Source organism: Paramisgurnus dabryanus, chromosome 8 (genome assembly GCF_030506205.2).
Source record: "Paramisgurnus dabryanus chromosome 8, PD_genome_1.1, whole genome shotgun sequence".
Lineage (NCBI taxonomy): Eukaryota > Metazoa > Chordata > Actinopteri > Cypriniformes > Cobitidae > Paramisgurnus > Paramisgurnus dabryanus.
Genome location: NC_133344.1, coordinates 3,480,934 through 3,496,761, shown reverse-complemented (window position 1 = coordinate 3,496,761; position 15,828 = coordinate 3,480,934). Strand labels below are relative to the sequence as shown.

At 38.9% G+C, this 15,828-nt stretch overlaps 1 protein-coding gene across 12 annotated transcripts in view; it reads left to right on the top strand.

Moving 5' to 3' along the window:
- LOC135771657 (NACHT, LRR and PYD domains-containing protein 3-like) overlaps positions 1-15,828 on the top strand; it is a 328,830-nt gene that overhangs the window by 110,194 nt on the left and 202,808 nt on the right. For 6 of the 12 annotated variants that reach the window (XM_065281982.2, XM_065281978.2, XM_065281977.2 and 3 more), the window contains 3 exons: positions 1,434-1,607; positions 2,926-3,102; positions 4,001-4,174. The exons of the other annotated variants lie outside the window; for them this stretch is intronic. In XM_065281982.2, the coding sequence (XP_065138054.1) occupies positions 1,434-1,607; positions 2,926-3,102; positions 4,001-4,174 (525 nt within the window). The remainder of the gene's footprint in view (positions 1-1,433; positions 1,608-2,925; positions 3,103-4,000; positions 4,175-15,828) is intronic. 12 annotated transcript variants of the gene reach the window in all.

The window sequence follows — 15,828 nt, the reverse complement described above, 5'->3', positions numbered from 1 at the left end:
CACTGTAACTAAAAACCAGTTTGCACTGAAAGATCTTTATATCAGTGCCATTTTTTTGTTAAAAGGGAGATCTTAATAATTTTAGACCAATTTTTAAATCTCTCTTTTCTTTCTAAAAATACAAGAAATAAATGTTATATATGTGCTATATACATCTCCCCTCATCCTAGTTAAACCCACCAGTTTTCTAAGCTAACAGACTGTATTAGCCATATTAGTGACTGCATGGCAAATAACTTCCTTATGCTAAACTCCAATAAGAAAGAGATACTTATTATAGAACCAAATCACTTCAAACAAAATCTGTCAGATTATAAATTGCCCATAGACGGCTGCACTGTTGTGCCATCTTCCACATTCAAGAACCTAGGTGTGATGTTCGACAGCAATCTATCCTTTGATGCATTCTTTTATCTTAGAAATATCTAAAAAAATATGCAATATGCTGTCTGCATCAGATGCTGAGAAGCTTATCCATTTTTTTCTCAAGAATAGACTATTGTAACTCGTTACTCGGGGGCTGATACACAAATCAGGTAACAAGCTTCAGTTGGTTCAAAACACTGCTGCAAGAGTGCTTACTTGATCTAAGAAGTATGAACACATAAGTCCAATTTATTTTGGCATCTGAACCCTGGTTGACAGTTAAATATTGCATACATTTTAAAATATTGCTAATCACCTATAAAGCCTTAAACGGCCTAGCACCTTCATATCTTCGAGAATTATCAGAATACAATCCATCACGTACACTGTGGTCACAAAAATCTAGTCACTTAGTTATCCCTAGAGTATCAAAAGGTTGGATAATCCTTTTCCTACTTAGCCCCTAAGTTTTGGAATGATTTACCAAAAAAATGTTTTAATAAAAGTCTAAACTAAATACATTTCTCTTTAACAAAGCATTCTCAACATTGTCCAGAACCGAGCAGATATTCAACCACTATACTGTCTTTACATACACTTGCATTACATACGTACAGCCCCTACGCTAATGGGATTTTGTTTCTCATTCCCTGTCCTATCCTCGATCCTGACAACACTGAGATTAAGGGTCTTTTCACACTGACACGGTTTAGGTCGGCCCAAATGAGCTTTTGGTCCTAGTACGGTTTGTTTGTGTCAGTGTGAACACAACAGCAGCACTTTGGTGCATACAAACAAATTAATCTCCTAATATAACTAAGACCTAGTCCTGGCTAAACTGAACCCTCTCTGGGAAACTGCCCCTTAATGTCAATACACAAAAGCGTTGAAAATGAACAACCTCACATCAAAGTTGACATGTTTACTAACATATTTTTAATATAACTTTTAATTACTTTTTGCCAGGAGTATCGTTTCTTTTGTCAATGAGAAATGTATTATTTGTTTCATAATTACAGATTTCAGTTCATGTTCTGTGACTGTGTTTATCATTTACATTATTACAGGTTGAGTGATTGTAATATCACGGATGAGGGTTGTGTTGCTCTGACTTCAGCTCTGAGATCAAACCCATCACACCTGACTCATCTGGATCTGTCTGATAATAATCTAAGAGATTCAGGAGTGAAGCTGATCTCTGATGTACTGAATAATCCTGACTGTAAACTGGAGATACTGAAGTAAGATTGTGGTCTGATTTTATCAAACTGTATTTCAGATTATCAAACAAAATTTACTGTAATGTAAATGAAGTTGATTTAATTGAACATTACCCCACTTTTACAAAACCACACTTATTTAAAGTTACAAACACAAAACATTGAAATTGTAAATTATGATGAAGTAAAAATCATCCAGACAGAAATATTAAAGGTCACATTCTTTCTGATCCCCTTTTTTAAACCTTAGTATGCAATATTGCTGTTAGAGCATAAATAAGAACTGCAAAATGATAAAGTTCACTGCCCGGCGATATATTTTCTGTCTAAGCCTACAGCGAACAGCGTCTTTGGACTACACCCCTCTACTTCCCGTTTGAATGACATGAAAGTAACCCTACAGTCACATTAGCTACAAAAGTGAGCGACACCGAGTGACACGCATTCGCTTGATGGGCGTTCCTTGGCTAGTATCTAAAAGCGGTATTAAAAGTCACTTTAAAAATGCCTGTCTGAAATCGATTCTGAATTGCAAGGCTGCGATTCTGTGATTCATGCACAGCTTGTGCGTATACTACGGCATTTGGTCAGTAGGAAGTCCTTATCAGTCTAAAATCATTATGAGTCGGAGTCGTTTATAACGTGCATTTAAAAAAACAACACTCGTTAAACAAAATCATTCAAAATATTCTTTATTATCATGAAAATACCTGAAACAGTTTGAAGAACAGCTATATAAATATTCTAGCAGACGTTTCCTGGAATAGCGTTTGTAATGCTACTTCTTCTGTGGCACAAACAGAGTTTCTGCACAAGAGTGCCCCCTGGCTTTTGGATGTGCAGAGATTTCACCGTAATTCATTAAAATGCAATGATTGAGAATACCGTGCATTTGCACGATTAATCGTTACAGCCCTAATTGTAAGAGTAAACAAATTATTGATTATCCACAAAAAAACATATAATAGTATCAGATTAGTTTAGCGGACATTCAATATCATAGCAACCAAAAAGCGTCAGCTAACACTGCCAAGCAAGCGGTCAGCATCTGCGTTTTTAGCCATGTTTAAATACTTTGGTGTACAACACACTGAAAAAAATTAAGCCTTTTATTCAGTTATTTTAATGGTTTGTTAGCAGAAGACAGGTTGTCTTAATAAACTTAATAACCAGTTAGCAACAAGATTATGTTTTTTGAACCGGACAGCGTCATACACATCTCCTGATGCTCCTGCTTCCATCAGGGAATCGTGGTTACAGTCCACCCCCACCCCCCAGTTTTGTACAGTTGACAATTTGATCTGTGTGTGAACAAACTGTGTGTGTCTGTTTTCTACAGGTTGAGTGATTGTAATATCACAGATGAAGGTTGTGTTGCTCTGACTTCAGCTCTGAGATCAAACCCATCACACATGAGAGATCTGGATCTGTCTGTGAATTATAAACTAGGAGATTCAGGAGTGAAGCTGATCTCTGATGTACTGAAGAATCCTGACTTTAAACTGGAGATACTGCAGTAAGATTGTGATTATATGAAAATCACATATAGATTACATTTTCGTTGTATGTCTCTTTACAATTACAATAAAAGATGAATTGAATAGTGAGACTCTATAGCAGTGGTCGCCAACACGTCAATTGCGATTGACTGGTCGATCTTTGACACTGCCCCTGTAGATCTCGCAAGTAAGAGAAAAAATAAGTTGGTCCAGGCCCAGACCATAAGGATCACCGGAACAATCTTGCAATCATGCCAAGAATGTTAAGAACTTTGTCAATCAATGTTTTTTTCCCTCATTTTGAAAACATATGAAAACATTAAATATTATGAGTTTTCTTGGCATTTGAAAATTGGATCAATGCATTTTATGTCATTCAAATATAATTAGCCTAAATTAAACACATCAAGTTGGAGGTTCAGTCTGGGCTATTTAAAATGGTAGATCTTTCCTTTCTTTAAGGCAGAGGTTGGGGATCTGGGGCATAAAAAGATTGGTGACCACCACTGCTCTATAGAGATCATAACAACTGTAATGGATTTATAGGATTTTAATCTCAGTCATGTATTTTATAATTGAAGATTATTTTATTCATCACAACACTTAACTCTAATAGTTAAACATAACTCTTACTGAGAATCACAAACATAAAACAATAAAAATGTTTAAATATAAAACCAAAATCATTCAGAAAGAGAAATAAAAGAGAAAATGTTATAATGTGTGATTTGAGGAATCAACAATTAATTTACTTATAAATCTTACAGATGTGTTTTAGTAAAACACAAACACACATAAATGAAACTAAAATGAAAATGTTCATAAACACTAAATGAGGACAGGAAGAGAAACAAACTCAACTCACTGTAGATTTGATCTGTGTGTGAACAAACTGTGTGTCTCTGTTCTCAACAGCTTGAAAAAGTGTGATATCACAGATGAAGGTTGTGTTGCTCTGACTTCAGCTCTGAGATCAAACCCATCACACCTGACACATCTGGATCTGTCTCGTAATAAACTAAGTGATTCAGGAGTGAAGCTGATCTCTGATGTACTGAAGAATCCTGACTGTAAACTGGAGTTACTGAAGTAAGATTGTGATCTAATGCTCAGACAGAAATAACATGTAGATTATAGTAAGACTATGGGCTCTATCTTACACCCGGCGCAATGCAGCGCAATGCGCGACGCAAGTGTCTTTCGCTAGTTTCCAACCTAATTTTCACGTTTAGCGCCGCGTTGTTTAAATAGCAAATGCATTTGCGCCCCCTTTTGCGCCCATGGGCGTTCTGGTCTAAAAACGAGGTGTGTTCAGGCGCATTGTTGGCGCGTTGCTATTTTGAGGCAACTAAAATAGACTACGCCATTGACCAACAAAAACCTCGTCTAAAGTCAATGGCGCAATGTGTTTTATGTTATTTAAAGAGCGCATTAGTAAAATGCGCCTATAAACGGGAGGACAACGCATGTTTGCTTATCACAAAGTACATGAATGCGCAGCAGCACAAAAATGCTTTTAAATATGAAAGATTAAAGGATTGAATGTAAAAGATTATTATTGAGTCTCTTGAACATAAATGAGGACTAATTATGAGACGTTAGAAGGCGCAAAGAGCTGCTTCACCTGCAGCCTGGTAAGTAAATAAATGCTTTGCTTTAAACAAATGCATCTGTTTTTAAATGTTTTTTTAATGCTACCTCACGGATTTATTGTATATGATGACTCTGTACCTGCGGATATGGTGAGATGAGAAACATTTTTAAGTAATGCTTAAAAAAACTCTTTGCTAAAAAAACGCTGTCCAAAGTGCTGAAATGTGAGGAGAGCCGTTTGTAAATTCGTTATCTCCTGTTTGTTACAAATAAAGTATTTTTAGAGTACAAACCTTATCTTACATACTTGTAAATTATGTTTTGATGATATTGGATAGCCATACATTTAAAGCAATTAAAAGCCTGCTTTTTTACTTCCATGACTAAAAGAAAACGGATTTTAAAGGTTTTAATAAAAAAATAACAATTTCAATACAAGTGAAAAACAACCCAATTATTTAACATTAATCTTAAACTGGGGATCTTCTTCCTCCGCTTAGTTTTTCAGATTACAAAGTCCGTCATCTAAATAGGGATTAGACATAGCACCAGCGCAACTGGCTTTTAAAGGGGATGAGAGCTGAGTCTCTCATTGGGTTTACTGCACGTTACGCCCAAAATACTCCCATTACAACAGGACCAACCCTTTTCGACCATGCGCTCGGCGCACAAACCATTTTTCCCGTCGTTAAATTAGCAAAAGTGGATTCGGACACGCCCATTTAGACGTTGCGCTGTGCGCTTTAGACAATGCGCTTAGATCGTTAAAATAGGGCCCTATATAGAGATCATAAAATCTGTAATGGATTTAAAGTACACTAGTCAAGATAGCCATTTGTAGTCATTTAACCCCCGGTTTCAAAACAATGTCGCATTTTTATCTTGGTTCAGTTCACATTCACAAGGCAATATTTTCAAACAAACCAGACATTGTTAATACGTCACATGTGAGTAAACTGGTCAGAGTGCATCTTTTTATTTTCCGTGATTCCGCTCAAAGTTGTCCATCAGGATGGACAGACAGAAGCTTTATGGGACTATTGTGTGGCTTTTTTGTATGTGTGGTTATATTACTTCAATTGTTTGTGCAGGAATCAAAACTTAGATGGGACAACATTCTTACCATTAACATATGTGGAGAAGAGCAATTTAAAGCTCTTTTTAAAGTGCACATTGTGTGTTATGGCTCACCAGAAATCATCACTAAAAAGCTATCAGGTATGTTCATGGTTAATAAAGCAGTAAGACAGTCTGTTAATTGGTCCATGGGGTCAGATTGTTTTTACACTTTTGCCGAATCACAACAGTGTTAATTTGCAATGACCCAAAACCACCTCGTTCAGGCGGTTTTGGAGCGGTTGTTTTGCTGCAGATCCAAGTGTGATTGGAGTGTTCACATATGCCTTAACAAACTGAACCAAGGTTTGGAAACATAAGCTCAGGTCTGAAAACACCCTAATATGTCCTCAGACAAGAACATTTTTATTGTATTGTTAAACATTTTAAGGTTTGTTTTTAGACCTGAACCTGAGACATGAGTTTTGACTCCTGCTTACGATAATGAAGTAATTATTGTTATCAGTTATCAAAAAGCCCACACAATAACCGTGCAAAGCTGCTGTCTGTCAATCCTGATGGACAACTTTGAGCAGAATCACATGAAATAAACTTAAACAGTTTCTCTTTCCCTGTCTCATCCTCAAACCCAAGGGCACTGAGTCTAACAGACCCAGTTCCTGCTGCCATAAAGCTCATCCAGGGGCGTAGCACAAGGTCTCTATGCATAGGCAGTCCTGATGGGCCCCCCATTTTTTTATTTTTCTGTTTTTATAGTTTTCTAATCACTACATGAACAAACTGTATGATAACTAGGGATGGGAATCGAGAACCAGTTCTTCTTAAGAACCGGTGCCCAGTGAATCGATTCCTTTGAATCGTTAGCATGCCTGCTTAACGATTCCGCTCGTTGCAAATGTGTTATGACGTCACACACGCGTTGTGTTGTTTTGCTTTAGAACGCATGAACAAGAGGCAGAACGATCCAACGTTTGGTTATATTTAGTGGTGGGCAGAGCGAGGTTTCGTGAAACACTGAAACAGTTGAATCAATAACTTCTATTTCACGCGAAAATACGACAATACGGTCGCGTTGCAGGAAGTTGCAGGACTGTTGTGTGTTTAATACACTATTACACAACAACACCAGCGAGTCAAGCACCAGCGGAGTGCTTTTTTCCCAAGACAACACTCTGATAAAGCACAGATGCTTGGAAAATGAAACTAAAATACTCAAGTAGTGTCCACCTCTGCCAAGCAGTGACTAAGTTTGTGGTAAGGGTAAAGGGCATGCGTTTGCCACTGTAAATGCCTCTGCATTTTGGTAGGTTAATTTGCTGTATTTTGTCCAGCATCATGTCTTTTCAAAAGAAAATAACAAATGCATGCATGACCAAAAGTTGCATGTTTTATGTCAGTCTAGTTCTGTTTTATTAATTTCTAGTCCTATCACATATTTACTGGTTGAGAAACACTGCCCTAGGCTATAGGTCTCTGGACTTTACTTAAAGAAGTAGCTCACCTACTTTTAAGTTTGTTCTGAGGTTGCTACACATAATTTGTGTATACTCTGTTCTGTGTCTTCTGAACAGATATTAAAGCGAGTTAATACAAACATACAAATTTGTACTTATTCCCTCACCCAATGAGAATCGATAAGAGAATCGATAAGGAATCGGATCGATAAGCAACATCGATAATGGAATCGGAATCGTTTAATTCTGATAACCAATGATAACCAAACAAAACTTGATTCAGTCATATTTTATGTTGCTGTATGAACAAGACATTACATTTTTACATTACTTAGAACATTTATTTTTATTATGTTTTATTACTTTAAGGCATAAATTACATTTTAAATATGCCATTTTCATTTTGTACATTAACAAAAAGCTCCATTCATAATAAAAGACAAACAAAACTTCACTGTCAAAAGTCATTTTTATATAGAGAAAAAAGCAAAACAAAACACAAGCACAAAGGTAATGCAAAAAAATTAAAACTTTGAAAATTAAAAATTAAAATGTCTTTGAAACAAATTGGGTTAGGAAATAAAATTAAGACAAAGATAAACAACATTTGCCTTAATATCAATGGGGAGCTCACATCTAATCAAAAAAAGGTTGCAGATAAATTTAATTACTTTTTTACTTCTATAGCTGGAGACTTAGTTGAAAAGCTAACAAGAAAATCTGGATTATATGATGGTGAGGGCATGTTTAGGTATTATTCTAGGCTTGGAGTGGTACCTGACTCTTTTGGCCTTTCCATTATGTCACAGGAGGAGGTATTAAAGGTATTAAATGAACTACAGTGTTCGAAGGCAATCGGATTAGATGAAATTCCTGCCAGATTTCTAAAAGATGCTGCGGAATTTATTTCTCCATATCTTACTTATATTTTTAATCTTTCAATTACTTTCGGCAGATTTCCTAAAGATCTGAAGCTGGCTAGGGTTGTTCCACTATATAAAAAAGGGAGCAAATTAGAAGAGGGTAATTATAGACCAGTTTCGATTTTGGGAGTCGTTTCAAAAGTTTTGGAAAAAATAATACATGAGCAAATTTATAATTATATTAGTAATTCAGATTTGTTTTATGATTTGCAATCTGGTTTTAGGACATCTTATTCTACGGATACATGTTTATTATATTTAACAGATTATTTAAGAAGAGAGATTGATGTGGGTAAACTTTGTGGTATGGTATTTTTAGATCTCCAGAAAGCATTTGACACAGTCGATCACCAAATTTTACTGATTAAATTAAAAGCCTTGGGTTTTAATAGTATGGCATGTGAATGGATTCGATCATATTTGACTGAGAGGTATCAAAGAGTTGATATTAACAGTACTTGTCTGGGGCGAGAGAAATAACATGCGGGGTTCCTCAGGGTAGTGTCCTTGGTCCATTACTGTTTCTCTTGTATATTAATGATATGAAATCTGTTTGCAAGTGTAATCTCTTTCTTTATGCGGATGATGCAGCCTTGGTGTTCTCCCATAAGGATCTAAAAGTTATTGAAAACCACTTAACTGTTGAGTTGGAGAACATAAGTGAATGGCTGATTGAGAATAAATTGTCGTTACATTTAGAAAAAAACGAAACTATCCTATTTGGTTCAAAAATAAGGTTAAGTAGGACTCCATAGTTTAAAATTTCTGTGGGGGGAATTCAAATTAAAGCTAGAAATTGTGTTAAATATTTGGGCTGTTATTTGGATAGTTCTGTGAGTGGAGAAAGTATGGGTCGAAATGTTATTTTAAAAGTGAATCAAATCAAATTTTTGGCTCGTAAGGCGCAGTTTCTAAATAAAGAAACTTTACAAATGTTAGCAAATGCTTTAGTTCAACCACTCTTTGAATATGCATGTACTTCAGCAGTACTCCTAGGAGAATAAAAGTTCAACTTCAAACAGCACAAAATAAATTGGTTAAGTTGATTTTAAACCTTAATAACAGGACCCATGTTGACTCTACTGAATTTCAGAAATTAAAATGGTTAACAGTTGAAAATAGGGTGAGACAATTGAAACTGAGATTGACAAGAAAGATTCTGCATAAGAATGAGCCAAGGTATTTTAAAGATTATTTTAAGCTTATTAGAAACTCTCATACCTACTCAACTAGAGGCAGTGCTACTGATATAGTTCCGAGTAAGTTTAAGACCTGTTCTGGACAATATACTTTTTTGTATATGGCTGCAGTGGAATGGAACAAACTGCCTGTTGAGATTAAGTTAAATCAGTCAGATTACAGTTATAATCGGGCATGTGGCAAATGGTTAAGTGCATAGGTTATAGGTTTGAATTGTGTATTATGTATATTTCCTTTTATTGTGTGGTGTATTTGGTATTGGGATGTGGTGAGAGTATAAGGTACCTTTTAGTTTTTTGTAGCTTGCTTGGACATCATGTTAGACAACAACGAGGACCACAATGGAAATAAGTTTTTTTTAAACTTTCTTGTGTTATCCTCGACAGTTCTGATAATGTACAATGTTGCTGTGATGGTATCTTGTTATGTATTTTATCATTGTTACTGTCTAAATAAATCAAATCAAATCAAACAAATGCTATTGCGCATGCCATAGCTATATTAAATGTATAGCTTATACTGAAGTTTATTCCCCAGTAAATGCCCATTGGTGTTTATAATATAATGTTGACATGATATGTAGGCTACTACCAAGCTACCTATGACACTGATTAGCCTATTATTGCTAATTTTAGATAATAGCCTATTATAACAAGGTTTGTATGCAAACAGCATTAGTATACAGTTTATTTATTTAGCCTTTCAACTCAAATTGCATGTAGTCTATAACCAAATTATCATTTGAAAGTGTATGTTCTGCTTTTTCAATGGGTTGTCTCAGAGTTCATTTTTAGCATTAATAATCGTGGGGATATTCAAACAGTTTAGCACTATAGATTTCGTGTTCTAGTTTGTGCTCACTTTTCTTTAAAAATAAGTCAGTCACAAATTGTTTCCTTCTCCTGTCTTTCCTTTTTTTTGGTGGCCTGATTTAGCTTTCTTTGAGAAAGACATTTCAACGGCACCGCAGAAATTTGCGCTCCAACAGACGCTCAAAATCGTAAACAAAATGCGCGTGCAGATGGACTAAACCATTTGGTGCATTAGCAAGGGGTGGAACCGTGAGACTTTAGATAGTTTTTACTTATACAAAATGTAGTCAGCCAAACAGTTATTCAGCCAATACACTAACTTTACATTTCATCTGGCATTCATTATGAAATTTAATTAGGAAATGACAATATCCAGTTAAAATAAAATATATTCCGTACTTTTCAAGGGCCCTCTCTTCCCTTGGGGCCCTGATAATCAGTACTGGTTTTACCCCCAGTCCGACGTCCCTGAGCTCATCACACTGATCTACTGACGTCCCTTCAATGTGAAGCCCAGCCGATATCTGACCAACGACCACTGACCGCCTCCCTTTAATCTTCCTCCCTTTAATATACAGTGAGGTTCAATAGTTTGGGCACGCTAGATAAATAAGCTATATAAAATAATAATGTTTCTTCTTTTTAAGCTTTAATTAAAAAAAATCACAAAAATATAATGTTTCAATAAAGTAAAACAATTGAAAGGGAAGGAGAAATTGCATTACGGAATAAATCATTTTCTCTAATACTCACTGGTGATAAATATCCGCTTAATCCTCTTTGCTACCTCCATTTGCAAGGATACCAGCTCAGAAGCTGTTTCTCAATGTCAAGGATACTTACATGTTCCTTACAAGTCACTTCCTTCAAAAGCTAGGCGAGGCTCCTCTTTAGCATTCGGAGAACACGTAAATGGAACAGGCTAGCGAGTGCAAGTCATTGCGTCATTACGTCAATAAAAAGGTGTGCTTTTGTCGCTGCACGCATAAAATTGTGGGTGATTTCAGAGCGCGAAGAGGGTGAAGGCTACACATATGCATCCTTTCCTGTATATGGGATAATTCTCGAATGAAGGACTCAGTCCTTGGTTGAAATTCCGAGGATCCTCGACATTGGAATAGTCCTTCGACGGGTGTCAATGATGTAGCATCCTCGAAATTCTGGCTTCCGAGGATGCTTCCTTGACATTAAGAGTAGAAACTCAATATGGTTTTGGTGCACACATAGATTAAAAAGTGCTCCATGTCTACAGTTAAATATACTGCTGGATCTTCATTGTTTTTAACCTACTTTTATACCAGAGGTCCTGGACAGCTTATTCAGACACATGGCTTCATGTATTATATTAAATACCAAAAGATAAAAAGTCACAATTTGACTTGCTCTGCTAGAAATCTTATAATGGGTCATGGTAAAATCTTTCATTGAACATTGGTGTTCAAGACATTGGTGCCAAACAAACATCAAAGTAAATAAAAATGGCTCCCTGACACAAAATCAAGATCCTGCCATAGCCATCCAAGTTCACTGACCTGAACCATACAGAAAATGACTGAAGAGTAGAGAGCAGCAACTTATGAAGGGTCTAGAGAAATTATGTATGTAATAATCTAAGATCACCTGCCATGAACTCTTCAACCTCATCAAACATTATAAAAGAAGACTCTAAGCTGGTATCCTTGCAAATGGAGGTAGCAAAGAGGATTAAATAAAGGGGTGCCCATATTTATGCCCAGTGAGTATTAGAGAAAATGATTATTTATTTCGTAATGTAATTTACTTCAATGAAATATTATATGTTGTGATTTTTTATTAAAGCTTATAAGAAGAAACATTATAGATTATTTTTCATAACTTTCTTTGCTCATATTTATCAAGGGTGCCCAAACTTTCGAACCTCACTGTGTATATATCCAGTTGAAAGAAAAAGTATGTGAACCCTTTGGGCTTACTTGGATTTCTTCATAAATTGGTCATAAAATGTGTTCTAATCTTCATCTAAGTCACAACAATAGAGAAACACAGTCTGCTTAAACTAATATCGCACAAACATTATACGTTTTCATGTTGTTGTTGAACACAACATGTAAACATTCATAGTGCAGGGTGGAAAACGTATGTGAAACCCTAGGCTAATGACTTCTCCAAGAGCTAATTGGAGCCAGGAGTCAGCCAACCTGGGGTCCAATCAATGTGATGAGATGTGATGTGTTGATTAAAGCTGCCCTGTCCAATAAAAAACACACACCAGTTTTGAGTTTGCTGTTCTGAAGAAGCATTGTCTGATGTGAACCATGCCTTACACAAAAGAGATCTCAGAAAACCTACGATCAAGAATTGTTGACTTACATAAAGCCGGAAAGGGCTACAAAAGTATATCTAAAAGCCTTGATGTCCATGTGTCCACGGTAAGACAGATTGTCTACAAATGGAGAAAGTTCAGCACTGTTGCTAGGGGTGGTCGTCCTGTAAAGATGACTGCAAGAGCACAGCGCAGAATGCTCAATGAGGTGAAGAAGAATCTTAGAGTGTCAGCTAAAGACTTACAGAAATCTCTGGCACATGCTAACATTTTTATTGACAAATCTACAATAAGGAAAACATTAAACAAGAATGGACTTCATGGGAGGACACCACGGAGGAAGCCACTGCTGTCCAAAAAAAAACATCGCAGCACATTTGAAGTTTGCAAGAGCACCTGGATGTTCCACAGCACTACTGCCAAAACATTCTGTGGACAGATGAAACCAAAATTTAGTTGTTTGGAAAGAACGCACAACGCTATGTGTAGATAATAAAAAGCACACCTCACCAACATCAAAACCTCATCCCAACTGTGAAATATGGTGGAGGGGCCATCATGGTTTGGGGCTGCTTTGCTGCCTCAGGTCCTGGACGGATTACTGTCATCGATGGAAAAATTAATTCCAAAGTTTATTAAGACATTTTGCAGGAAAACTTAAGACCATCTATCCGCCAACTGAAGCTTAACAGAGGATGGACGATGCAACAGAACAACGACCCAAAGCATAGAAGTAAATCAACAACAGATTGGCTTCAACAGAACAAAATACGCCTTCTGGAGTGAACCAGTCAGAGTCCTAACCTCAACCCGATTGAGATGCTGTGGCATGACCTCAAGAGAGCGATTCACACCAGACATCCCAAAAATGTTGCTGGACTTTTGTAAAGAGGAATGGTCCAAAATTTCTCCTGACTGTTGTGCAGGTCTGATCTGCAACTATAGGAAACGTTTGGTTGAGGTTATTGCTGCCAAAGGAGGGTCAACCAGTTATTAAACCCAAAGGTGCACATACTTTTTCCACCCTGCACTATGAATGTTTACATGTTGTGTTCAATAAAAACATGAAAACGTATAATGTTTGTGCGGTATTAGTTTAAGCAGACTGTGTTTCTCTATTGTTGTGACTTAAATGAAGATCAGAACACATTTTATGACCAATTTATGAAGAAATCCAAGTAAGCACAAAGGGTTCACATACTTTTGTCCCAGTTTTCAAAAGAACTTCAAATTTTAATTAGTCTGACCACAAAACAGTTTTCCACTTTGCCAAAGTCCATTTTAAATGAGCCTTGGCCCAGAGAAAACGCCTGTGCTTCTGGGTCATGTTTAAATATGGCTTCTTGTTTGACCTATAGAGTTTTAGCTGGCAACGGCGAATGACACGGTGGATTGTATTCACCGACAATGTTTTCTGGAAGTATTCCAGAGCCCATGTTATGATTTCCATTACAGTAGCATTCCTGTATGTGATGTAGTGCCGTCTAAGGGCCCGAAGATCACGTGCATCAAGTATGGTTCTCTTTCAGTCGGTCACTACGACGTCACGTCGTGACCGACGAATTGGGAACTCGCTTAGAGAGACCAATCTGCTCGTACTCTACTAAAACGCCAATGAACTTGGCATTGAGATATTTGCATAATGCTGGCGCCGCCCCGCCAGGTGCGTATATAAGCCACAGGTGCAAATATGGAAATTAGCTTTTTCGCTTCGAAAGCCGGCATTATCTGCTACTGAGAAGCTACTCTCTGCTCTTCTGGGAACGGTTGCTGAAGTTGATTGACAAGCAGTACTGACACAGCGGACGCTCGCAGTATTCCACTGCTCTGCATCTTTTTTGTTTTGAGTTTAGTGTGTGCGTTGCCTCTCCCTGTGCGCATCATCAGCTGAGCACCTAAGAGTGATTTCCCTAAAGAGTGATACGTGAGGGCTCTGTGTCTTTTTAAAGACAGCCACTCTCTCGTATATTCGGAGATCAGCGTCCTTTTCAGGATAGCTTTTCCTTTGTGCGATCTTGGATGCGAGAAGTACAGGGATTCCAGTGACGGTCACGAGCGCTGTCTTCGTGCTTGGGCATCGAGCACTCCGAGGCTGCATTCGTGGAGAGCTTTTGCTCTCTCTGTGAGAGCATAACCCTCTTGGATTGCGGAGACGACTGTCGTTTCTACGGGAACGACGTCCGCGCCTTTGCAGTGCTGAACGCCGCCATGGTGAGGCTGTCAAGCGCTCGCAGGACGCTCTTCGCATAACTACGCTGAGTAGGACGGAGGATGCGCCCTTCACCTACCGGCCTTCTCATCCTCAGCCGGTTGAGGCTCCGGTGGAGACTGCAGTCGTGTTCTGCGATTTCTGCCGAATCCATTGGACCTCCTTCTGATCCCGTCACTTCTGCAGCATCAGAGGGGTGCCCATTTTTTCCCTCCGAGGGGGAGTCGTCCCGTCGATGGCGGCCGTGCCCGCTCGAGCGGCGGAGACTGTAGAGTTGGAGGGGTTAACCCCTCTCCGCCCGAACCGTCACGCCCACATGATACTTCGGATTGGTACTTCGGAGTTGCCCGGGCCTCTACGGTCCTCACCTCCTGTGCCTGCCTTTCCTGACGGCACGAAGAGCTGACGTGATTTGCGGCCGTCTCGGCCGTTCAGCTTTCACCCCTCACCTCCCTCATCAACGGAGCCGCTATAAGGACGGGGATCCCTTCAGTAGAGCGGAGGGTTGCGTTGCAGCTGCGTTCCTGGAGGGACCACCCAACCCTTCCCTCTCGTGTTTGTATAGACAGTCGTCCGGTTACGGGCGCTGCCTATCGGGCATGCGGAGACGCGGCTTCAGCCCTGCATGCAATAACGTTGCTGCAGTGACTTTAATGTCCACCACAGTGGTTCAAGATCGCCACTTTTGGCTGTGTCTGGCTTACATGACGGACGCAGACGAGAACAACTTCCCGAATGCTCCTGTCTCACAGACCGGCCTCTTCGGCGAGCCCGGGGAGTCGTACAGCTCCGCTGCGCAGACTGAGGCGATCTCCTAGGTCGTGCCCTGGCGGAAGAGAGCTGCCCTGGTCCACCAACGCCGGCTCCTTAGTCTGCCTCTCGCCGTCGGCGTCCTGCGGCGGCCACCTCCGTTCCCCTCCTCAGACCCCAGCTCGGCAGCGCAGGGGAACCGGTCGTCAGCAGCTCGCCCCGCCCGCTTAGCCGCTTCCCGTGAAAATCGGGAGTTTAAGTGGCCAGAGACGGGCGACCCGGAGTGGCAGATGGATCACTCTTCAGGAAACAGTGATTCGCTCCTTCCCCCGGTAGAGGGCCGGGTGGAAAATCCTTGGTTTGCATATGTTCCACCGGCTGTCCAGCCAGTACCCACTTAACCACACATAAGAGTGCATTCCT